This window comes from Syngnathoides biaculeatus, unplaced genomic scaffold (genome assembly GCF_019802595.1).
Source record: "Syngnathoides biaculeatus isolate LvHL_M unplaced genomic scaffold, ASM1980259v1 ctg157_pilon_pilon, whole genome shotgun sequence".
NCBI classification, from domain to species: Eukaryota; Metazoa; Chordata; class Actinopteri; order Syngnathiformes; family Syngnathidae; genus Syngnathoides; species Syngnathoides biaculeatus.
The window spans coordinates 1-25,355 of record NW_026907433.1 but is presented as its reverse complement, the minus strand read 5'-3'; the positions used below and the strand labels follow the sequence as shown (position 1 = coordinate 25,355).

Genomic DNA, 25,355 nt, shown 5'->3' with positions numbered 1-25,355 from the left:
TAAAGGCACCTGTTGTGCCTATTATACAAAGTCTATTCTGTACAGTCCAGGTGTCCTCATAAAGTGTTCAAGAACGTTTCTTGTCTTCATGAACAACCATCGTTTTATATATACACACTTGTTTCATAAATTTATACAAACATTACATCAGGTTTCTAACAATGAAATCAGTCTGTGTATGTTAGCCAACGCGTTCTATGTCTGCTATACGTCAACGTTTAGACTATATGCTGAGCCTCTGTCAATACGGAAGCACACTGCGAACTTTCTAAACATTGATATTGCTAATCATGTTAAACACAAATCAGGGCAGGTGGCCAGATTCCGGTCCACCGACTTACATGCACCCGGTGGCTGCTACTAACGCGGATTTCTTTTTTTTCATCCGAGGCCCAAAAACCCTTTGCAGCAGAGAAGTACCTCCTCGCATGCGCATTGTTCGGACGGGTCGTCCATACAGGAAGCCCTGACCCCTCCTGACGGAGTTTTTCCTCTCTCGTCCTGCTCGGCATCCTTCCCACAGTCGCCATCTGGTGGGTCTGCAGAGGTACTGCCAGCCTCGAAGCATCACTTTTTTTTTTTTTTTTCCACCGCAGGCTCTTGTGAAGACAAACACCACAGTAGTTCCTAGACGGGGCAAGGAAATCACGGCAACCCGTAGGAAGCACTTCTACAATGTATACAAAATTTTAAACATTGTACAAATGATGTTTAAAACCCTGGCTGTCTAAATAACTCCTGTGTTGCCGTTTTGCCGCGCAAGCACGTATGAGTCTCAGGGTTTATATATATATATATATATATACACACACATAACCAAGAAAACATGCATTGACGCGTAGACCCTTTTTTACACATATATGTTTTTTAGTCTGTCTCCCTGGTGTCAAGGTCTGTGATTCATTGGCCTCCAGGAGATGTCTCCGTTCGGGCTTGTAAGACAAAGAAGACATGAGATTTCGCATTCCCCCTCGCCCCCGTGCGCGCGGAGGGGCGATTTCGGGTGAGGGCTGGAATGGTGTGTGTGTGCCTGCGGACATCGACCCACCCCTGCGCCACGCCATCGCGCCCCCAGAAGCCTCGTGTAGGCCTGCGGCGCCCCCTGTACCGGGCGTCCGCCCAGTCCTCATCATCCTCCCAATACCGCCTCATCTTCCCGTTTTCCTCGTGTTTGGCAAGCAGCGGAATGTCTTTTTATAATTTTTATAAAGGCACCTGTTGTGCCTATTATACAAAATCTATTCTGTACAGTCCAGGTGTCCTAATAAAGTGTTCAAGAACGTTTCTTGTCTTCATGAACAACCATCGTTTTATATATACACACTTGTTTCATAAATTTATACAAACATTACATCAGGTTTCTAACAATGAAATCAGTCTGTGTATGTTAGCCAACGCGTTCTATGTGTGCTATACGTCAACGTTTAGGCTATATGCTGAGCCTCTGTCAATACGGAAGTACACTGCGAACTTTCTAAACATTGATATTGCTAATCATGTTAAACACAAATCAGGGCAGGTGGCCAGATTCCGGTCCACCGACTTACATGCACCCGGTGGCTGCTACTAACGCGGATTTCTTTTTTTTATATCAGAGGCCCAAAAACCCTTTGCAGCAGAGAAGTACCTCCTCGCATGCGCATTGTTCTGGACGGGTCCTCCATACAGGAAGCCCTGACCCCTCCTGACGGAGTTTTTCCTCTCTCGTCCTGCTCGGCATCCTTCCCACAGTCGCCATCAGGTGGGTCTGCAGAGGTACTGCCAGACTCGAAGCATCGCTTTTTTTTTTTCCCACCGCAGGCGCGAGTGAAGACAAACACCACAGTAGGTCCTAGGCGGGGCAATGAAATCACGGCATCCCATAGGAAGCACTTCTACAATGTATACAAAATTTTAAACATTGTACAAATGATGTTTAAAACCCTGGCTTTCTAAATAACTCCTGTGTTGCCGTTTTGCCGCCCAAGCACGTATGAGTATCAGGGTTTATATATATATATATATATATATATATATATATATATATATATATATTTATATAAACACACACATAACCAAGAAAACATGCATTGACCCATAGACCCTTTTTTACACATATATGTAATTTAGTCTGTCTCCCTGGTGTCAAGGTCTGTGATTCATTGGCCACCAGGAGATGTCTCCGTTCGGGCCTGTAAGACAAAGAAGACATGAGATTTTGCGTTCCCCCTCGTCCCCGTGCGCGCGGAGGTGCGATTTCGGGTGAGGGCTGGAATGGTGTGTGTGTGCCTGCGGACATCGACCCACCCCTGCGCCACGCCATCGCGCCCCCAGAAGCCTCGTGTAGGCCTGCGGCGCCCCCTGTACCGGGCGTCCGCCCAGTCCTCATCATCCTCCCAATACCGCCTCATCTTCCCGTTTTCCTCGTGTTTGGCAAGCAGCGGAATGTCTTTTTATAATTTTTATAAAGGCACCTGTTGTGCCTATTATACAAAGTCTATTCTGTACAGTCCAGGTGTCCTCATAAAGTGTTGAAGAACGTTTCTTGTCTTCATGAACAACCATCGTTTTATATATACACACTTGTTTCATAAATTTATACAAACATTACATCAGGTTTCTAACAATGAAATCAGTCTGTGTATGTTAGCCAACGCGTTCTATGTCTGCTATACGTCAACGTTTAGACTATATGCTGAGCCTCTGTCAATACGGAAGCACACTGCGAACTTTCTAAACATTGATATTGCTAATCATGTTAAACACAAATCAGGGCAGGTGGCCAGATTCCGGTCCACCGACTTACATGCACCCGGTGGCTGCTACTAACGCGGATTTCTTTTTTTTATATCCGAGGCCCAAAAACCCTTTGCAGCAGAGAAGTACCTCCTCGCATGCGCATTGTTCCGGACGGGTCCTCCATACAGGAAGCCCTGACCCCTCCTGACGGAGTTTTTCCTCTCTTGTCCTGCTCGGCATCCTTCCCACAGTCGCCATCTGGTGGGTCTGCAGAGGTACTGCCAGCCTCGAAGCATCACTTTTTTTTTTTTTTTTCCACCGCAGGCTCTTGTGAAGACAAACACCACAGTAGGTCCTAGACGGGGCAAGGAAATCACGGCAACCCGTAGGAAGCACTTCTACAATGTATACAAAATTTTAAACATTGTACAAATGATGTTTAAAACCCTGGCTGTCTAAATAACTCCTGTGTTGCCGTTTTGCCGCGCAATCACGTATGAGTCTCAGGGTTTATATATATATATATTTATATATACACACACAAAACCAAGAAAACATGCATTGACGCATAGACCCTTTTTTACACATATATGTAATTTAGTCTGTCTCCCTGGCCTCAAGGTCTGTGATTCATTGGCCCCCAGGAGATGTCTCCGTTCGGGCCTGTAAGACAAAGAAGACATGAGATTTCGCGTTCCCCCTCGTCCCCGTGCGCGCGGAGGGGCGATTTCGGGTGAGGGCTGGAATGGTGTGTGTGTGTGTGTGTGTGTGTGTGCCTGCGGACATCGACCCACCCCTGTGCCACGCCATCGCGCTCCCAGAAGCCTCGTGTAGGCCTGCGGCGCCTCCTGTACTGAGCGTCCGCCCAGTCCTCATCATCCTCCCAATACCGCCCCATCTTCCCGTTTTCCTCGTGTTCGGCAAGCAGCGGAATGTCTTTTTATAATTTTTATAAAGGCACCTGTGGTGCCTATTATACAAAGTCTATTCTGTACAGTCAAGGTGTCCTAATAAAGTGTTCAAGAACGTTTCTTGTCTTCATGAACAACCATCGTTTTATATATACACACTTGTTGCATAAATTTATACAAACATTACATCAGGTTTCTAACAATGAAATCAGTCTGTGTATGTTAGCCAACGCGTTCTATGTGTGCTATCCGTCAACGTTTAGGCAATATGCTGAGCCTCTGTCAATACGGAAGCACACTGCGAACTTTCTAAACATTGATATTGCTTATCATGTTAAACACAAATCAGGGCAGGTGGCCAGATTCCGGTCCACCGACTTACATGCACCCGGTGGCTGCTACTAACGCGGATTTCTTTTTTTTATATCCGAGGCCCAAAAACCCTTTGCAGCAGAGAAGTACCTCCTCGCATGCGCATTGTTCCGGACGGATCCTCCATACAGGAAGCCCTGACCCCTCCTGACGGAGTTCTTCCTCTCTCGTCCTGCTCGGCATCCTTCCCACAGTCGCCATCTGGTGGGTCTGCAGAGGTACTGCCAGCCTCGAAGCATCACTTTTTTTTTTTTTTTCCACCGCAGGCTCTAGTGAAGACAAACACCACAGTAGGTCCGAGACGGGCCAAGGAAATCACGGCAACCCGTAGGAAGCACTTCTACAATGTATACAAAATTTTAAACATTGTACAAATGATGTTTAAAACCCTGGCTGTCTAAATAACTCCTGTGTTGCCGTTTTGCCGCGCAAGCACGTATGAGTCTCAGGGTTTATATATATATATATATATATATATACACACACATAACCAAGAAAACATGCATTGACGCATAGACCCTTTTTTACACATATATGTAATTTAGTCTGTCTCCCTGGCCTCAAGGTCTGTGATTCATTGGCCTCCAGGAGATGTCTCCGTTCGGGCCTGGAAGACAAAGAAGACATGAGATTTCGCGTTCCCCCTCGTCCCCGTGCGCGCGGAGGGGCGATTTCGGGTGAGGGCTGGAATGGTGTGTGTGTGCCTGCGGACATCGACCCACCCCTGCGCCACGCCATCGCGCCCCCAGAAGCCTCGTGTAGGCCTGCGGCGCCTCCTGTACCGGGCGTCCGCCCAGTCCTCATCATCCTCCCAATACCGCCCCATCTTCCCGTTTTCCTCGTGTTCGGCAAGCAGCGGGATGTCTTTTTATAATTTTTATAAAGGCACCTGTTGTGCCTATTATACAAAGTCTATTCTGTACAGTCCAGGTGTCCTAATAAAGTCTTCAAGAACGTTTCTTGTCTTCATGAACAACCATCGTTTTATATATACACACTTGTTTCATAAATTTATACAAACATTACATCAGGTTTCTAACAATGAAATCAGTCTGTGTATGTTAGCCAACGCGTTCTATGTGTGCTATCCGTCAACGTTTAGGCTATATGCTGAGCCTCTGTCAATACGGAAGCACACTGCGAACTTTCTAAACATTGATATTGCTAATCATGTTAAACACAAATCAGGGCAGGTGGCCAGATTCCGGTCCACCGACTTACATGCACCCGGTGGCTGCTACTAACGCGGATTTCTTTTTTTTATATCCGAGGCCCAAAAACCCTTTGCAGCAGAGAAGTACCTCCTCGCATGCGCATTGTTCCGGACGGATCCTCCATACAGGAAGCCCTGACCCCTCCTGATGGAGTTCTTCCTCTCTCGTCCTGCTCGGCATCCTTCCCACAGTCGCCATCTGGTGGGTCTGCAGAGGTACTGCCAGCCTCGAAGCATCACTTTTTTTTTTTTTTCCACCGCAGGCTCTAGTGAAGACAAACACCACAGTAGGTCCGAGACGGGCCAAGGAAATCACGGCAACCCGTAGGAAGCACTTCTACAATGTATACAAAATTTTAAACATTGTACAAATGATGTTTAAAACCCTGGCTGTCTAAATAACTCCTGTGTTGCCGTTTTGCCGTGCAAGCACGTATGAGTCTCAGGGTTTATATATATATATATATTATATATATATATATATATATTTATATATACACACACATAACCAAGAAAACATGCATTGACGCATAGACCCTTTTTTACACATATATGTAATTTAGTCTGTCTCCCTGGTGTCAAGGTCTGTGATTCATTGGCCTCCAGGAGATGTCTCCGTTCGGGCCTGTAAGACAAAGAAGACATGAGATTTCGCGTTCCCCCTCGTCCCCGTGCGCGCGGAGGGGCGATTTCGGGTGAGGGCTGGAATGTTGTGTGTGTGTGCCTGCGGACATCGACCCACCCCTGCGCCACGCCATCGCGCCCCCAGAAGCCTCGTGTAGGCCTGCGGCGCCCCCTGTACCGGGCGTCCGCCCAGTCCTCATCATCCTCCCAATACCGCCCCATCTTCCCGTTTTCCTCGTGTTTGGCAAGCAGCGGAATGTCTTTTTATAATTTTTATAAAGGCACCTGTTGTGCCTATTATACAAAGTCTATTCTGTACAGTCCAGGTGTCCTAATAAAGTGTTCAAGAACGTTTCTTGTCTTCATGAACAACCATCGTTTTATATATACACACTTGTTTCATAAATTTATACAAACATTACATCAGGTTTCTAAAAGTGAAATCAGTCTGTGTTTGTTAGCCAATGCGTTCTATACGTCAACGTTTAGCCTATATGCTTAGCCTCTATCAATACGGAAGCACACTGCTAGCTTTCTAAACATTGATATTGCTAATCATGTGAAACACAAATCAGGGCAGGTGTCCGGATTCCGGTCCACCGACTTACATGCACCCGGTGGCTGCTCCTAACGCGGATTTCTTTTTTTTCATCCGAGCCCCAAAAACCCTTTGCAGCAGAGAAGTACCTCCTCGCATGCGCATTGTTCCGGACGGGTCGTCCATACAGGAAGCCCTGACCCCTCCTGACGGAGTTCTTCCTCTCTCGTCCTGCTCGGCATCCTTCCCACAGTCGCCATCTGGTGGGTCTGCAGAGGTACTGCCAGCCTCGAAGCATCACTTTTTTTTTTTTTCCACCGCAGGCTCTAGTGAAGACAAACACCACAGTAGGTCCGAGACGGGGCAATGAAATCACGGCATCCCGTAGGAAGCACTTCTACAATGTATACAAAATTTTAAACATTGTACAAATGATGTTTAAAACCCTGGCTGTCTAAATAACTCCTGTGTTGCCGTTTTGCCGCGCAAGCACGTATGAGTATCAGGGTTTATATATATATATTTATTTATATATACACACACATAACCAAGAAAACATGCATTGACGCATAGACCCTTTTTTACACATATATGTAATTTAGTCTGTCTCCCTGGTGTCAAGGTCTGTGATTCATTGGCCTCCAGGAGATGTCTCCGTTCGGGCCTGTAAGACAAAGAAGACATGAGATTTCGCGTTCCCCCTCGTCCCCGTGCGCGCGGAGGGGCGATTTCGGGTGAGGGCTGGAATGTTGTGTGTGTGTGCCTGCGGACATCGACCCACCCCTGCGCCACGCCATCGCGCCCCCAGAAGCCTCGTGTAGGCCTGCGGCGCCCCCTGTACCGGGCGTCCGCCCAGTCCTCATCATCCTCCCAATACCGCCCCATCTTCCCGTTTTCCTCGTGTTTGGCAAGCAGCGGAATGTCTTTTTATAATTTTTATAAAGGCACCTGTTGTGCCTATTATACAAAGTCTATTCTGTACAGTCCAGGTGTCCTAATAAAGTGTTCAAGAACGTTTCTTGTCTTCATGAACAACCATCGTTTTATATATACACACTTGTTTCATAAATTTATACAAACATTACATCAGGTTTCTAAAAGTGAAATCAGTCTGTGTTTGTTAGCCAATGCGTTCTATACGTCAACGTTTAGCCTATATGCTTAGCCTCTATCAATACGGAAGCACACTGCTAGCTTTCTAAACATTGATATTGCTAATCATGTGAAACACAAATCAGGGCAGGTGTCCGGATTCCGGTCCACCGACTTACATGCACCCGGTGGCTGCTCCTAACGCGGATTTCTTTTTTTTCATCCGAGCCCCAAAAACCCTTTGCAGCAGAGAAGTACCTCCTCGCATGCGCATTGTTCCGGACGGGTCGTCCATACAGGAAGCCCTGACCCCTCCTGACGGAGTTCTTCCTCTCTCGTCCTGCTCGGCATCCTTCCCACAGTCGCCATCTGGTGGGTCTGCAGAGGTACTGCCAGCCTCGAAGCATCACTTTTTTTTTTTTTCCACCGCAGGCTCTAGTGAAGACAAACACCACAGTAGGTCCGAGACGGGGCAATGAAATCACGGCATCCCGTAGGAAGCACTTCTACAATGTATAAAAAATTTTAAACATTGTACAAATGATGTTTAAAACCCTGGCTGTCTAAATAACTCCTGTGTTGCCGTTTTGCCGCGCAAGCACGTATGAGTATCAGGGTTATATATATATATATATATATATATTAATTTATATATACACACACATAACCAAGAAAAGGCCCTAGTCAGATTCGAACCCACAAACCCTGGCTCATTAAGCCAATGCCACAAACCCTGGCTCACTAGGCCAATGCCCTAACCGCTGAGCCACGGGGCCAGCACATTAGCTCAGTTGGTAGAGCATTGGCCATTCGGTTCTGAAGACCCGGGTTCGAGCCCCGCCCCCTCCCTGTATGGAGTCCTCTCCTCCTAAGAACAGGCGACATTAATTGGACTCTAAATTGGAAAGAAGAGAAAATAACATAGAAGGGAACTGAAGAAAAGAGAGTGCGAATACAGCAATCGAATGGAATGGAAGAAAAGGCAGGAATTGTATTAAACTACATTGAAGGCTGGATAATTCCCTGGACAAGGTAAAGATGGAAGAACATTGCCGATAAAAGGGTCCAAGAAGGGTAACAATGACATGATTTGGTGGAAATGACCAAACGGAAAATGAATAGGGGGATAATGTATGATTACTAAGGAAAGGATGAACTGAAGGACAGATGAGTGGATGAAAAGGAACTAAAGGACAGTTGATCTCAAGCAAAGAAAGTAATATACTGAAGGACAGATGGGTGGATGAAAAGGGATGGAAATAAAGGAAAGATGGGTGGATAAATAGATGGTAAAGGATGAAGAAGAAACATGGAAGGATGAAGGACAGAAGAGAAGGAAATATGAACACAAGGAAAGAAGGGTCAATGAGAAGGGAAGAAACTATGGAAAAGAAGTGGGGATGAAAAGGGTAGGTAAAATGGAAATATAGGAAAGATGGGTGGATAAACAGATGAAAAAGAAGGTAAAGGATGAACAAGGAAACACAGGTGGAATGGAAGGATGAAGAAGAAATGAAGGACGGAAGAGAAGGAAAGGATGGACTCAAGGAAAGACGGGTGGATGAAAAGGGAAGGAAATATGGAAATGAAGGAAAGGAAAGATGGGTGGATGAAAAGAGAAGGAAATATGGAAAAGATGGGTGGATGAAAAGGGAAGGTAAAATGGAAATAAAGGAAAGATGGGTGGATAAATAGATGAAAAAGAAGGTAAAGGATGAACAAGGAAACACGGCTGGAATGGAAGGATGAAAAAGAAAGAATGAGAAGAAAAGATGGAAGAAATGAAGGACGGAAGAGAAGGAAAGGATGGACTCAAGGAAAGACGGGTCGATGAAAAGGGAAGGAAATATGGAAATGAAGGAAAGGAAAGATGGGTTGATGAAAAGAGAAGGAAATATGGAAAAGATGGGTGAATGAAAAGGGTAGGTAAAATGGAAATAAAGGAAAGATGGGTGGATAAATAGATGAAAAAGAAGGTAAAGGATGAACAAGGAAACACGGCTGGAATGGAAGGATGAAAAAGAAAGAATGAGAAGAAAAGATGGAAGAAATGAAGGATGGAAGAGAAGGAAAGGATGGACTCAAGGAAAGACGGGTGGATGAAAAGATGAACAAGAAGGAAAGGATGAACTCAAGGAAAGATGGAAGAAGTGAAGGATGAACTCAAGGAAAAGGGAAGGAAAGATGAAAAGCGAAGGAAATATGGAAATGAAGGATGGAAAAGAAGATGATAAGGAAGGGAAGGATTGAATGGAAAGACGAGTGGATGAGAAGAGAAGGAAATATGGAAAAGAAGGATGAACTCAAGGAAAGAAATATGGAAATGAAGGATAGAAGAGAAGATTGAAAAGAAGAAGAGAAGGATGAACAAGAACAGACGGGTGGGTGAAAAGGGAGCAAAATATGGAGGAAATGAAGGATGGAAGAGAAGATGAAAAGGGAAGGATCTAAAGGAAAGATGGGTAGAAGAGAAGGAAAGGAAGGACTCAAGGAAAGACCGGTGGATGAAAAGGGAAGGAAATATGGAAATGAAGGAAAGGAAAGATGGGTGGATGAAAAAATGAGCTAAAAGTGCAGATAGCCATAGAGGCTAGCTAGCGTTAGCAGTCAACAGTTGGTCGGCTACGAAGCGTCGCCTCCTCCTCACCCGAAGTCTTTTCTCCAAAAAATAAAAATAATTAAAACAGCTCCAAAATTAACACTTTTGCTTGATTCCAGTTAGTTTGGAGCACTTTTGATAGAAGACGATTTCAATGAAAACTGAAATTAATGGGGAAGGGAACGGTTGGAGTTGAGGCCCGAGTGGGATTCGAACCCACAAAACCTGGCTCACTAAGCCAATGCCCTAACCGCTGAGCCACGGTAACGCCATACAATCATAGTAATAGTAGTTGACACAAATATGTGGGTCGCACCATGCGTGACGTCACATGCTTGCGTGTTTGCGTGCGTGGGCCTGTAAATTCTTCAAGGCGGTGTAAAAGAAATTTCAGAAAGTTTTGTTTTTGTCAATTTGTTTGTTGGGGATGAGTTCCCGATGTACACGGCAACATTTTGAAGTTACGAACGGCAGGAAGGATGGAAGAGAAGATAAGGCATTAAAAAGGAAAGGATGATGTGGGAAAGTGTGAAATTAAGAAAAGAGAGGGAGTATAACAATGGAAGAAAAGACAAAAGAATGAATGGCAAGAATGGTGCAAAAAAGATGAAAAGGAAGGAAAGGTCAGGCATGAATGGGAGTGGCGTCATCAGCGGGATACGAACCCACAACCTCTGGATTACGAAAGCAACGCTCTAACCACTGACCCACGGTCAACACGGCTCATGCTTGAGAAGGTTGACACACATGTGGGCGGGACCGTGCGTGACATCACATGCGTATTTGCGTGCGCGGGCATTGACAGAGCGATGAGAAAGTTTTCTTTTGTTGATTTGTTTGTTGGGGTTGACTTCCCGATGAACACGACAACATTTTGAAGTTACGAATGATGGATGATGGTGGATGAAAAGATGAGCTAAAAGTGCAGATAGCCATAGAGGCTAGCTAGCGTTAGCAGTCAACAGTTGGTCGGCTACGAAGCGTCGCCTCCTCCTCACCCGAAGTCTTTTCTCCAAAAAAAAAAAAAAAAAAAAAAATAATTAAAACAGCTCCAAAATCTACACTTTTGCTTGATTCCAGTTAGTTTGGAGCACTTTTGACACAAGACGATTTCAATGAAAACTTAAATTAATAGGGAAGGGAACGCTTGGAGTTGAGGCCCTAGTGGGATTCGACCCCACAAACCCTGGCTCACTAGGCCAATGCCCTAACCGCTGAGCCACGGGGCCGCCATACAACCATAGTAATAGTAGTTGACACAAATATGTGGGTGGCACCATGCGTGACGTCACGCGCTTGCGTGTTTGCGTGCGTGGGCCCGTAAATTCTTCAAGGCGGTGTAAAAGAAAGACGAGAAAGTTTTGTTTTTGTCGATTTATTTGTTGGGGATGAGTTCCCGATGTACACGGCAACATTTTAAGTTACGAACGGCAGGAAGGATGGAAGAGAAGATAAGGCATGAAAAAGGAAAGGATGATGTGGGAAAGTGTGAAATTAAGAAAAGAGAGGGAGTATAACAATGGAAGAAAAGACAAAAGAATGAATGGCAAGAATGGTGCGAAAAAGATGAAAAGGAAGGAAAGGTCAGGGATGAATGGGAGTGATCAGCGGGATATGAACCAACAACCTCTGGATTACAATAGCAACGCTCTAACCACTGAACCACGGTCAACACGGCTCATACTTGAGAAGGTTGACACACATGTGGGCGGGACCGTGCGTGACGTCACATGCGTATTTGCGTGCGCGGGCATTGACAGAGCGATGAGAAAGTTTTCTTTTGTTGATTTGTTTGTTGGGGTAGACTTCCCTATGAACACGACAACATTTTGAAGTTACGAATGATGGATGATGGTGGATGAAAAGATGAGCTAAAAGTGCAGATAGCCATAGAGGCTAGCTAGCGTTAGCAGTCAACAGTTGGTCGGCTACGAAGCGTCGCCTCCTCCTCACCCGAAGTCTTTTCTCCAAAAAATAAAAAAATAAATAAAAATAATTAAAACAGCTCCAAAATCTACACTTTTGCTTGATTCCAGTTAGTTTGGAGCACTTTTGACACAAGACGATTTCAATGAAAACTTAAATTAATAGGGAAGGGAACGCTTGGAGTTGAGGCCCTAGTGGGATTCGACCCCACAAACCCTGGCTCACTAGGCCAATGCCCTAACCGCTGAGCCACGGGGCCGCCATACAACCATAGAAATAGTAGTTGACACAAATATGTGGGTGGCACCATGCGTGACGTCACGCGCTTGCGTGTTTGCGTGCGTGGGCCCGTAAATTTTCAAGGCGGTGTAAAAGAAAGACGAGAAAGTTTTGTATTTGTCGATTTGTTTGTTGGGGATGAGTTCCCGATGTACACGGCAACATTTTGAAGTTACGAACGGCAGGAAGGATGGAAGAGAAGATAAGGCATGAAAAAGGAAAGGATGATGTGGGAAAGTGTGAAATTAAGAAAAGAGAGGGAGTATAACAATGGAAGAAAAGACAAAAGAATGAATGGCAAGAATGGTGCGAAAAAGATGAAAAGGAAGGAAAGGTCAGGGATGAATGGGAGTGATCAGCGGGATATGAACCAACAACCTCTGGATTACAAAAGCAACGCTCTAACCACTGACCCACGGTCAACACGGCTCATACTTGAGAAGGTTGACACACATGTGGGCGGGACCGTGCGTGACGTCACATGCGTATTTGCGTGCGCGGGCATTGACAGAGCGATGAGAAAGTTTTCTTTTGTTGATTTGTTTGTTGGGGTAGACTTCCCTATGAACACGACAACATTTTGAAGTTACGAATGATGGATGATGGTGGATGAAAAGATGAGCTAAAAGTGCAGATAGCCATAGAGGCTAGCTAGCGTTAGCAGTCAACAGTTGGTCGGCTACGAAGCGTCGCCTCCTCCTCACCCGAAGTCTTTTCTCCAAAAAATAAAAAAATAAATAAAAATAATTAAAACAGCTCCAAAATCTACACTTTTGCTTGATTCCAGTTAGTTTGGAGCACTTTTGACACAAGACGATTTCAATTAAAATTTAAATTAATAGGGAAGGGAACGCTTGGAGTTGAGGCCCTAGTGGGATTCGACCCCACAAACCCTGGCTCACTAGGCCAATGCCCTAACCGCTGAGCCACAGGGCCGCCATACAACCATAGAAATAGTAGTTGACACAAATATGTGGGTGGCACCATGCGTGACGTCACGCGCTTGCGTGTTTGCATGCGTGGGCCCGTAAATTCTTCAAGGCGGTGTAAAAGAAAGACGAGAAAGTTTTGTATTTGTCGATTTGTTTGTTGGGGATGAGTTCCCGATGTACACGGCAACATTTTGAAGTTACGAACGGCAGGAAGGATGGAAGAGAAGATAAGGAATGAAAAAGGAAAGGATGATGTGGGAAAGTGTGAAATTAAGAAAAGAGAGGGAGTATAACAATGGAAGAAAAGACAAAAGAATGAATGGCAAGAATGGTGCGAAAAAGATGAAAAGGTCAGGGATGAATGGGAGTGATCAGCGGGATATGAACCAACAACCTCTGGATTACAATAGCAACGCTGTAACCACTGACCCACGGTCAACACGGCTCATACTTGAGAAGGTTGACACACATGTGGGCGGGACCGTGCGTGACGTCACATGCGTATTTGCGTGCGCGGGCATTGACAGAGCGATGAGAAAGTTTTCTTTTGTTGATTTATTTTGTTGGGGTGAATTCCCGATGAACACGACAACATTTTGAAGTTACGAATGATGGATGATGGTGGATGAAAAGATGAGCTAAAAGTGCAGATAGCCATAGAGGCTAGCTAGCGTTAGCAGTCAACAGTTGGTCGGCTACGAAGCGTCGCCTCCTCCTCACCCGAAGTCTTTTCTCCAAAAAATAAAAAATTAATAAAAATAATTAAAACAGCTCCAAAATGAACACTTTTGCTTGATTCCAGTTAGTTTGGAGCACTTTTGATAGAAGACGATTTCAATTAAAACTGAAATTAATGGGGAAGGGAACGGTTGGAGTTGAGGCCCTAGTGGGATTCGAACCCACAAACCCTGGCTCACTAAGACAATGCCCTAACCGCTTATCCACGGGGCCGCCATACAATCATATTAATAGTAGTTGATACAAATATGTGGGTGGCACCATGCGTGACGTCACATGCTTGCGTGTTTGCGTGCGTGGGCCCGTAAATTCTTCAAGGCGGTGTAAAAGAAAGATGAGAAAGTTTTGTTTTTGTCAATTTGTTTGTTGGGGATGAGTTCCCGATGTACACGGCAACATTTTGAAGTTACGAACGGCTGGAAGGATGGAAGAGAAGATAAGGCATGAAAAAGGAAAGGATGATGTGGGAAAGTGTGAAATTAAGAAAAGAGAGGGATTACAACAATGGAAGAAAAGACAAAAGAATGAATGGCAAGAATGGTGCGAAAAAGATGAAAAGGTCAGGCATGAACGGGAGTGGCGTCATCAGCGGGATACGAACCCACAACCTCTGGATTACGAAAGCAACGCCCTAACCACTGACCCACGGTCTACATAGATCATACTTGAGAAGGTTGACACACATGTGGGCGGGACCGTGCGTGATGTCACATGCGTATTTGCGTGCGCGGGCATTGACAGAGCGATGAGAAAGTTTTCTTTTGTTGATTTGTTTGTTGGGATTGACTTCCCGATGAAAACGACAACATTTTGAAGTTACGAATGATGGATGATGGTGGATGAAAAGATGAGCTAAAAGTGCAGATAGCCATAGAGGCTCGCTAGGGTTAGCAGTCAACAGTTGGTCGGCTACGAAGCGTCGCCTCCTCCTCACCCGAAGTCTTTTCTCCAAAAAATAAAAATAATTAAAACAGCTCCAAAATCAACACTTTTGCTTGATTCCAGTTAGTTTGGAGCACTTTTGATAAAAGACGATTTCAATGAAAAGTGAAATTAATAGGGAAATGTTGGAATTGAGGCCCTAGTCGGATTCAAACCCACAAACCCTGGCTCATTAAGCCAATGCCCTAACCGCTGATCCACGGGGCCACCATGCAATCATAGTAATAGTAGTTGACACAAATACGTGGGTGGCACCATGCATGACGTCACGTGCTTGCGTGTTTGCGTGCGTGGGCCCGTAAATTCTTCAAGGCGGTGTAAAAGAAAGATGAGAAAGTTTTGTTTTTGTCAATTTGTTTGTTGGGGATGAGTTCCCGATGTACACGGCAACATTTTGAAGTTACGAACGGCTGGAAGAATGGAAGAGAAGATAAGGCATGAAAAAGGAAAGGATGATGGGAGAAAGTGTGAAATTAAGAAAAGAGAGGGATTACAACAATGGAAGAAAAGACAAAAGAATGAATGGCAAGAATGGTGCGAAAAAGATGAAAAGGAAGGAAAGGTCAGGCATGAATGGGAGTGGCGTCATCAGCGGGATACGAACCCACAACCTCTGGATTACGAAAGCAACGCCCTAACCACTGACCCACGGTCAACATGGCTCATACTTGAGAAGGTTGACACACATGTGGGCGGGACCGTGCGTGACGTCACATGCGTATTTGCGTGCGCGGGCATTGACAGAGCGATGAGAAAGTTTTCTTTTGTTGATTTGTTTGTTGGGATTGACTTCCCGATGAACACGACAACATTTTGAAGTTACGAATGATGGATGATGGTGGATGAAAAGATGAGCTAAAAGTGCAGATAGCCATAGAGGCTAGCTAGCGTTAGCAGTCAACAGTTGGTCGGCTACGAAGCGTCGCCTCCTCCTCACCCGAAGTCTTTTCTCCAAAAAATAAAAAATTAATAAAAATAATTAAAACAGCTCCAAAATCAACATTTTTGCTTGATTCCAGTTAGTTTGGAGCACTTTTGATAAAAGACGATTTCAATGAAAACTGAAATTAATAGGGAAGGGAACGGTTGGAGTTGAGGCCCTAGTGGGATTGGAACCCACAAACCCTGGCTCACTAAGCCAATGCCCTAACCGCTGATCCACGGGGCCGCCATACAATCATAGTAATAGTAGTTGACACAAATACGTGGGTGGCACCATGCATGACGTCACGTGCTTGCGTGTTTGCGTGCGTGGGCCCGTAAATTCTTCAAGGCGGTGTAAAAGAAAGATGAGAAAGTTTTGTTTTTGTCAATTTGTTTGTTGGGGATGAGTTCCCGATGTACACGGCAACATTTTGAAGTTATAAACGGCTGGAAGGATGGAAGAGAAGATAAGGCATGAAAAAGGAAAGGATGATGTGGGAAAGTGTGAAATTAAGAAAAGAGAGGGAGTATAACAATGGAAGAAAAGACAAAAGAATGAATGGCAAGAATGGTGCGAAAAAGAAGGAAAGGTCAGGAATGAATGGGAGTGATCAGCGGGATATGAACCAACAACCTCTGGATTACGAAAGCAACGCTCTAACCACTGACCCACGGTCAACATGGCTCATACTTGAGAAGGTTGACACACATGTGGGCGGGACCGTGCGTGACGTCACATGCGTATTTGCGTGCGCGGGCATTGACAGAGCGATGAGAAAGTTTTCTTTTGTTGATTTGTTTGTTGGGGTTGACTTCCCGATGAACACGACAACATTTTGAAGTTACGAATGATGGATGATGGTGGATGAAAAGATGAGCTAAAAGTGCAGATAGCCATAGAGGCTAGCTAGCGTTAGCAGTCAACAGTTGGTCGGCTACGAAGCGTCGCCTCCTCCTCACCCGAAGTCTTTTCTCCAAAAAATAAAAAAATAATAAAAATAATTAAAACAGCTCCAAAATCAACACTTTTGCTTGATTCCAGTTAGTTTGGAGCACTTTTGATAGAAGACGATTTCAATTAAAACTGAAATTAATGGGGAAGGGAACGGTTGGAGTTGAGGCCCTAGTGGGATTCGAACCCACAAACCCTGGCTCACTAGGCCAATGCCCTAACCGCTGATCCACGGGGCCGCCATACAATCATATTAATAGTAGTTGACACAAATATGTGGGTGGCACCATGCGTGACGTCACATGCTTGCGTGTTTGCGTGCGTGGGCCCGTAAATTCTTCAAGGCGGTGTAAAAGAAAGATGAGAAAGTTTTGTTTTTGTCAATTTGTTTGTTGGGGATGAGTTCCCGATGTACACGGCAACATTTTGAAGTTACGAACGGCTGGAAGGATGGAAGAGAAGATAAGGCATGAAAAAGGAAAGGATGATGTGGGAAAGTGTGAAATTAAGAAAAGAGAGGGAGTATAACAATGGAAGAAAAGACAAAAGAATGAATGGCAAGAATGGTGCAAAAAAGATGAAAAGGAAGGAAAGTCAGGGATGCATGGGAGTGATCAGCGGGATATGAACCCACAACCTCTGGATTACGAAAGCAACGCTCTAACCACTGACCCACGGTCAACATGGCTCATTCTTGAGAAGGTTGACACACATGTGGGCGGGACCGTGCGTGACGTCACATGCGTATTTGCGTGCGCGGGCATTGACAGAGCGATGAGAAAGTTTTCTTTTGTTGATTTGTTTGTTGGGGTTGACTTCCCGATGAACACGACAACATTTTGAAGTTACGAATGATGGATGATGGTGGATGAAAAGATGAGCTAAAAGTGCAGATAGCCATAGAGGCTAGCTAGCGTTAGCAGTCAACAGTTGGTCGGCTACGAAGCGTCGCCTCCTCCTCACCCGAAGTCTTTTCTCCAAAAAATAAAAAAAAATAAATAATTAAAACGGCTCCAAAATCAACACTTTTGTTTGATTCCAGTTAGTTTGGAGCACTTTTGATAAAAGACGATTTCAATGAAAACTGAAATTAATAGGGAAGGGAACGCTTGGAGTTGAGGCCCTAGTGGGATTCGAACCCACAAACCCTGGCTCACTAGGCCAATCAAGTAACCGCTGATCCACGGGGCCGCCATACAATCATAGTAATAGTAGTTGACACAAATATGTGGGTGGCACCATGCGTGACGTCACATGCTTGCGTGTTTGCGTGCGTGGGCCCGTAAATTCTTCAAGGCGGTGTAAAAGAAAGATGAGAAAGTTTTGTTTTTGTCAATTTGTTTGTTGGGGATGAGTTCCCGATGTACATTTTGAAGTTACGAACGGCAGGAAGGATGGAAGAGAAGATAATCCATGAAAAAGGAAAGGATGATGGGAGAAAGTGTGAAATTAAGAAAAGAGAGGGAGTACAACAATGGAAGAAAAGACAAAAGGATGAATGGCAAGAATGGTGCGAAAAAGATGAAATGGAAGGAAAGGTCAGGCATGAATGAGAGTGGAGTGATCAGCGGGACACAAACCCACAACCTATGGATAACGAAAGCAACGCTCTAACCACTGACCCACGGTCAACACGGCTCTTACTTGAGAAGGTTGACACACATGTGGGCGGGACCGTGCATGACGTCACGTGCGTATTTGCGTGCGCGGGCATTGACAGAGCGATGACAAAGTTTTCTTTTGTTGATTTGTTTGTTGGGGGTGACTTCCCGATGAACACGACAACATTTTGAAGTTACGAACGTTCAAGCTAAAGTTATTATTATAAGTTTCACCGCGAAGTCCGCGGAAGTGGCACACACTTGAATTGAAGTTACCAGCAGTTTCTCCATTTGCTCTTCAAGCAACCCGGAAAGAGCAAACGAAGGATATCTTTCGCAATGCATGTCGGAGAATCCTGGAGACTCGAATTCCTCACTCGAAATCAAAGGGCGAAGTGGGCACGATAAAAAGAAGTGGAGAAGAAAAACCCGGATGAAAAGTGAAATGCGCAATTGTAATTTTGTTTTCGGAGAGGTTGTTTCTTTCTTTCTAGAAACGAGGATTAGTCAAGTAAAATAAGATCTTAAGAGTAGTTTTGAGAAAAAAAAGTTCAAGTGCTTTTGCTAAATGAAGATGAGAGTACTTTTGTTTGAGTGGTATCGAGTACTTTTGAAGAAATCAAAAGTTTGGAGCACTTTTGATAAAAGTCGATTTCAATGAAAACAGAACTTAATAGGGAAGGGAAGCGAATGGTTGGAGTTGAGGCCCTAGTGGGATTCAAACCCACAAACCCTGGCTCACTAGGCCAATGCCCTAACCGCTGATTCACGGGGCCGCCATACAATCATAGTAATAGTAGTTGACACAAATATGTGGGTGGCACCATGCGTGACGTCACGTGCTTGCGTGTTTGCGTGCGTGGGCCCGTAAATTCTTCAAGGCGGTGTAAAAGAAAGATGAGAAAGTTTTGTTTTTGTCAATTTGTTTGTTGGGGATGAAAGACTGAGACACAGGGACAGCACATTAGCTCAGTTGGTAGAGCGTTGGCCTTTCGGTTCTGAGGACCCGGGTTCGAGCCCCGCCCCCTCCCTGTGTGTAGTCCTCTTCTCCTAAGAACAGATCATTTTATATATACACACTTGTTTCATAAATTTATACAAACATTACATCAGGTTTCTAACAATGAAATCAGACTGTGTATGTTAGCCAACGCGTTCTTTGTGTGCTATACGTCAACGTTTAGGCTATATGCTGAGCCTCTGTCAATACGGAAGCACACTGCGAACTTTCTAAACATTGATATTGCTAATCATGTTAAACACAAATCAGGGCAGGTGGCCAGATTCCGGTCCACCGACTTACATGCACCCGGTGGCTGCTACTAACGCGGATTTCTTTTTTTTATATCCGAGGCCCAAAAACCCTTTGCAGCAGAGAAGTACCTCCTCGCATGCGCATTGTTCCGGACGGGTCCTCCATACAGTAAGCCCGAACCCCTCCTGACGGAGTTTTTCCTCTCTCGTCCTGCTCGGCATCCTTCCCACAATCGCCATCTGGTGGGTCTGCAGAGGTACTGCCAGCCTCGAAGCATCGCTTTTTTTTTTTTTCCACCACAGGCGCGAGTGAAGACAAACACCACAGTAGGTCCTAGACGGGGCAATGAAATCACGGCATCCCGTAGGAAGCACTTCTACAATATATACAACATTTTAAACATTGTACAAATGATGTTTAAAACCCTGGCTGTCTAAATAACTCCTGTGTTGCCGTTTTGCCGCGCAAGCACGTATGAGTATCAGGGTTTATATATATATATATATATATATATATATATATATATATATATATATATATTATATATATATATATATATATATTTATATATACACACACATAACCAAGAAAACATGCATTGACGCAGAGACCCTTTTATACACATATATGTAGTTTAGGCTGTCTCCCTGGCCTCAAGGTCTGTGATTCACTGGCACCCAGGAAATGTCTCCGTTCGGGCCTATAAGACAAAGAAGACATGAGATTTCGCTTTCCCCCTCCTCCCTGTGCGCGCGGAGGGGCGATTTCAGGTTAGGGCTGAAATGGTGTGTGTGTGTGTGTGTGTGTGTGTGTGCCTGCGGACATCGACCCACCCTGCGCCACGCCATCGTACCCCCAGAAGCCTCGTGTAGGCCTGCGGCGCCTCCTGTACCGGGCGTCCGCCCAGTCCTCGTCACCCTCCCAATACCGCCCCATCTTCCCGTTTTCCTCGTGTTCGGCAAGCAGTAGAATGTCTTTTTATAATTTTTATAAAGGCACCTGTTGTGCCTATGACACAGTCTATTCTGTACAGTCCAGGTGTCCTAATAAAGTGTTCAAGAACGTTTCTTGTCTTCATGAACAACCATCGTTTTATATATACACGCTTGTTTCATGAATTTATACAAACATTACATCAGCTTTCTAACAGTGAAATCAGTCTGTGTATGTTAGCCAATGCGTTCTATGTGTGCTATACGTCAACGTTTAGGCTATATGCTTAGCCTCTATCAATACGGAAGCACACTGCTAACTTTCTAAACATTGATATTGATAATCATGTTAAACACAATTCAGGGCAGGTGGCCGGATTCCGGTCCACCGACTTACATGCACCCGGTGGCTGCTACTAACGCGGATTTCTTTTTTTTATATCCGAGACCCATAAACCCTTTGCAGCAGAGAAGTACCTCCTCGCATGCGCATTGTTCCGGACGGGTCCTCCATACAGGAAGCCTTAACCACTCCTGACGGAGTTTTTCCTCTCTTGTCCTGCTCGGCATCCTTCCCACAGTCGCCATCTGGTGGGTCTGCAGAGGTACTGCCAGCCTCGAAGCATCACTTTTTTTTTTCCACCGCAGGCTCGAGTGAAGACAAACACCACAGTAGGTCCTAGACGGGGCAAGGAAATCATGGCAACCCGTAGGAAGCACTTCTACAATGTATACAAAATTTTAAACATTGTACAAATAATGTTTAAAACCCTGGCTGTCTAAATAACTCCTGTGTTGCCGTTTTGCCGCGCAAGCACGTATGAGTCTCAGGGTTTATATATATATATATATATATATATATATATATATATTTATATATACACACACATAACCAAGAAAACATGCATTGACGCATAGACCCTTTTTTACACATATATGTAATTTAGTCTGTCTCCCTGGCCTCAAGGTCTGTGATTCATTGGCCTCCAGGAGATGTCTCCGTTCGGGCCTGTAAGACAAAGAAGACATGAGATTTCGCGTTCCCCCTCGTCCCCGTGCGCGCGGAGGGGCGATTTCGGGTGAGGGCTGGAATGGTGTGTGTGTGCCTGCGGACATCGACCCACCCCTGCGCCACGCCATCGCGCCCCCAGAAGCCTCGTGTAGGCCTGCGGCGCCCCCTGTACCGGGCGTCCGCCCAGTCCTCATCATCCACCCAATACCGCCCCATCTTCCCGTTTTCCTCGTTTTTGGCAAGCAGCGGAATGTCTTTTTATAATTTTTATAAAGGCACCTGTTGTGCCTATTATACAAAGTCTATTCTGTACAGTCCAGGTGTCCTAATAAAGTGTTCAAGAACGTTTCTTGTCTTCATGAACAACCATCGTTTTATATATACACACTTGTTTCATAAATTTATACAAACATTACATCAGGTTTCTAACAGTGAAATCAGTCTGTGTATGTTAGCCAATGCGTTCTATGTGTGCTATACGTCAACGTTTAGGCTATATGCTTAGCCTCTATCAATACGGAAGCACACTGCTAACTTTCTAAACATTGATATTGCTAATCATGTTAAACACAAATCAGGGCAGGTGTCCGGATTCCGGTCCACCGACTTCCATGCACCCGGTGGCTGCTCCTAACGCGGATTTCTTTTTTTTCATCCGAGCACCAAAAACCCTTTGCAGCAGAGAAGTACCTCCTCGCATGTGCATTGTTCCGGACGGGTCCTCCATACAGGAAGCCCTGACCCCTCCTGACGGAGTTCTTCCTCTCTCGTCCTGCTCGGCATCCTTCCCACAGTCGCCATCTGGTGGGTCTGCAGAGGTACTGCCAGCCTCGAAGCATCGCTTTTTTTTTTCCACCGCAGGCGCGGGTGAAGACAAACACCACAGTAGGTCCTAGACGGGGCAAGGAAATCACGGCAACCCGTAGGAAGCACTTCTACAATGTATACAAAATTTTAAACATTGTACAAATGATGTTTAAAACCCTGGCTGTCTAAATAACTCCTGTGTTGCCGTTTTGCCGCGCAAGCACGTATGAGTCTCAGGGTTTATATATATATATATATTTATTTATATCAACACACACATAACCAAGAAAACATGCATTGACGCATAGACCCTTTTATACACATATATGTAGTTTAGTCTGTCTCCCTGGCCTCAAGGTCTGTGATTCACTGGCACCCAGGAAATGTCTCCGTTCGGGCCTATAAGACAAAGAAGACATGAGATTTCGCTTTCCCCCTCCTCCCTGTGCGCGCGAGGGGCGATTTCGGGTTAGGGCTGGAATGGTGTGTGTGTGTGTGCCTGCGGACATCGACCCACCCTGCGCCACGCCATCGTGCCCCCAGAAGCCTCGTGTAGGCCTGCAGCGCCTCCTGTACCGGGCGTCCGCCCAGTCCTCGTCACCCTCCCAATACCGCCCCATCTTCCCGTTTTCCTCGTGTTCGGCAAGCAGCAGAACGTCTTTTTATAATTTTTATAAAGGCACCTGTTGTGCCTATGATACAGTCTATTCTGTACAGTCCAGGTGTCCTAATCAAGTGTTCAAGATCGTTTCTTCTTCATGAACAACCATCGTTTTATATATACACACTTGTTTCATAAACTTATATAAAAACATTACATGAGGTTTCTAACAATGAAATCAGTCTGTGTATGTTAGCCAATGCGTTCTATGTGTGCTATACGTCAATGTTTAGGCTATATGCTTAGCCTCTATCAATACGGAAGCACACTGCTAACTTTCTAAACATTGATATTGCTAATCATGTTAAACACAAATCAGGGCAGGTGTCCGGATTCCGGTTCACCGACTTACATGCACCCGGTGGCTGCTCCTAACGCGGATTTCTTTTTTTTCATCCGAGCCCCAAAAACCCTTTGCAGCAGAGAAGTACCTCCTCGCATGCGCATTGTTCCGGACGGGTCCTCCATACAGGAAGCCCTGACCCCTCCTGACGGAGTTCTTCCTCTCTCGTCCTGCTCGGCATCCTTCCCACAGTCGCCATCTGGTGGGTCTGCAGAGGTACTGCCAGCCTCGAAGCATCACTTTTTTTTTTTTTCCACCGCAGGCTCTTGTGAAGACAAACACCACAGTAGGTCCTAGACGTAGCAAGGAAATCACGGCAACCCGTAGGAAGCACTTCTACAATGTATACAAAATTTTAAACATTGTACAAATGATGTTTAAAACCCTGGCTGTCTAAATAACTCCTGTGTTGCCATTTTGCCGCGCAAGCACGTATGAGTCTCAGGGTTTATATATATATATATATATATATATATATATATATATATATATATATATATATATATATATATAATAAATTTATATATATTTATAAATACACACACATAACCAAGAAAACATGCATTGATGCATAGACCCTTTTTTACACATATATGTAATTTAGTCTGTCTCCCTGGCCTCAAGGTCTGTGATTCATTGGCCTCCAGGAGATGTCTCCGTTCGGGCCTGTAAGACAAAGAAGACATGAGATTTCGCGTTCCCCCTCGTCCCCGTGCGCGCGGAGGGGCGATTTCGGGTGAGGGCTGGAATGGTGTGTGTGTGTCCTGGGGACCTCGACCCACCCCTGCGCCACGCCATCGCGCCCCCAGAAGCCTCGTGTAGGCCTGCGGCGCGCCCCCTGTACCGGGCGTCCGCCCAGTCCTCATCATCCTCCCAATACCGCCCCATCTTCCCGTTTTCCTCGTGTTTGGCAAGCAGCGGAATGTCTTTTTATAATTTTTATAAAGGCACCTGTTGTGCCTATTATACAAAGTCTATTCTGTACAGTCCAGGTGTCCTAATAAAGTGTTCAAGAACGTTTCTTGTCTTCATGAACAACCATCCTTTTTATATATACCACTTGTTTCATAAATTTATACAAACATTACATCAGGTTTCTAAAAGTGAAATCAGTCTGTGTTTGTTAGCCAATGCTTTTCTATACGTCAACGTTTAGGCTATATGCTTAGCCTCTATCAATACGGAAGCACACTGCTAACTTTCTAAACATTGATATTGCTAATCATGTGAAACACAAATCAGGGCAGGTGTCCGAATTCCGGTCCACCGACTTACATGCACCCGGTGGCTGCTACTAACGCGGATTTCTTTTTTTTCATCCGAGCCCCAAAAACCCTTTGCAGCAGAGAAGTACCGCCTCGCATGCGCATTGTTCCGGACGGGTCGTCCATACAGGAAGCCCTGACCCCTCCTGACGGAGTTCTTCCTCTCTCGTCCTGCTCGGCATCCTTCCCACAGTCGCCATCTGGTGGGTCTGCAGAGGTACTGCCAGCCTCGAAGCATCACTTTTTTTTTTTTTTCCACCGCAGGCTCTTGTGAAGACAAACACCACAGTAGGTCCTAGACGGGGCAATGAAATCACGGCATCCCGTAGGAAGCACTTCTACAATGTATACAAAATTTTAAACATTGTACAAATGATGTTTAAAACCCTGGCTGTCTAAATAACTCCTGTGTTGCCGTTTTGCCGCGCAAGCACGTATGAGTCTCAGGGTTTATATATATATATATATATATAATATATATATATTTTTTTTTTTTTTTTATATAACACACACATAACCAAGAAAACATGCATTGACGCAGAGACCTTTTATACACATATATGTAGTTTAGGCTGTCTCCCTGGCCTCAAGGTCTGTGATTCACTGGCACCCAGGAAATGTGTCCGTTCGGGCCTATAAGACAAAGAAGACATGAGATTTCGCTTTCCCCCTCCTCCCTGTTGCGCGCAGAGGGAGATTTCAGGTTAGGGCTGAAATGG

The 25,355-nt window shown here is 45.1% G+C and overlaps 1 protein-coding gene and 1 non-coding gene across 2 annotated transcripts; both read right to left on the bottom strand.

Annotated features, from left to right (window-relative positions):
- Positions 1 to 420: 420 nt before the first annotated feature.
- Positions 421 to 25,071, bottom strand: LOC133497131 (uncharacterized; the record flags this gene model as incomplete). The annotated part of the gene is made up of 14 exons (XM_061813306.1): positions 24,647 to 25,071; positions 23,990 to 24,037; positions 23,460 to 23,636; positions 21,510 to 21,557; positions 7,727 to 7,903; positions 6,526 to 6,702; positions 5,787 to 5,839; positions 5,223 to 5,481; positions 4,536 to 4,608; positions 4,092 to 4,270; positions 3,334 to 3,381; positions 2,866 to 3,073; positions 1,628 to 1,831; positions 421 to 599 (listed from the first exon to the last, which is right to left on the bottom strand). Coding segments are annotated over exons 1-14 (1,946 nt in total), but the record flags the coding sequence as incomplete, so codon positions are not given.
- Positions 13,136 to 13,208, bottom strand: trnat-agu (transfer RNA threonine (anticodon AGU)). Its single transcript has one exon. It is a non-coding gene; the product is annotated as a tRNA-Thr (tRNA).
- Positions 25,072 to 25,355: the final 284 nt, after the last annotated feature.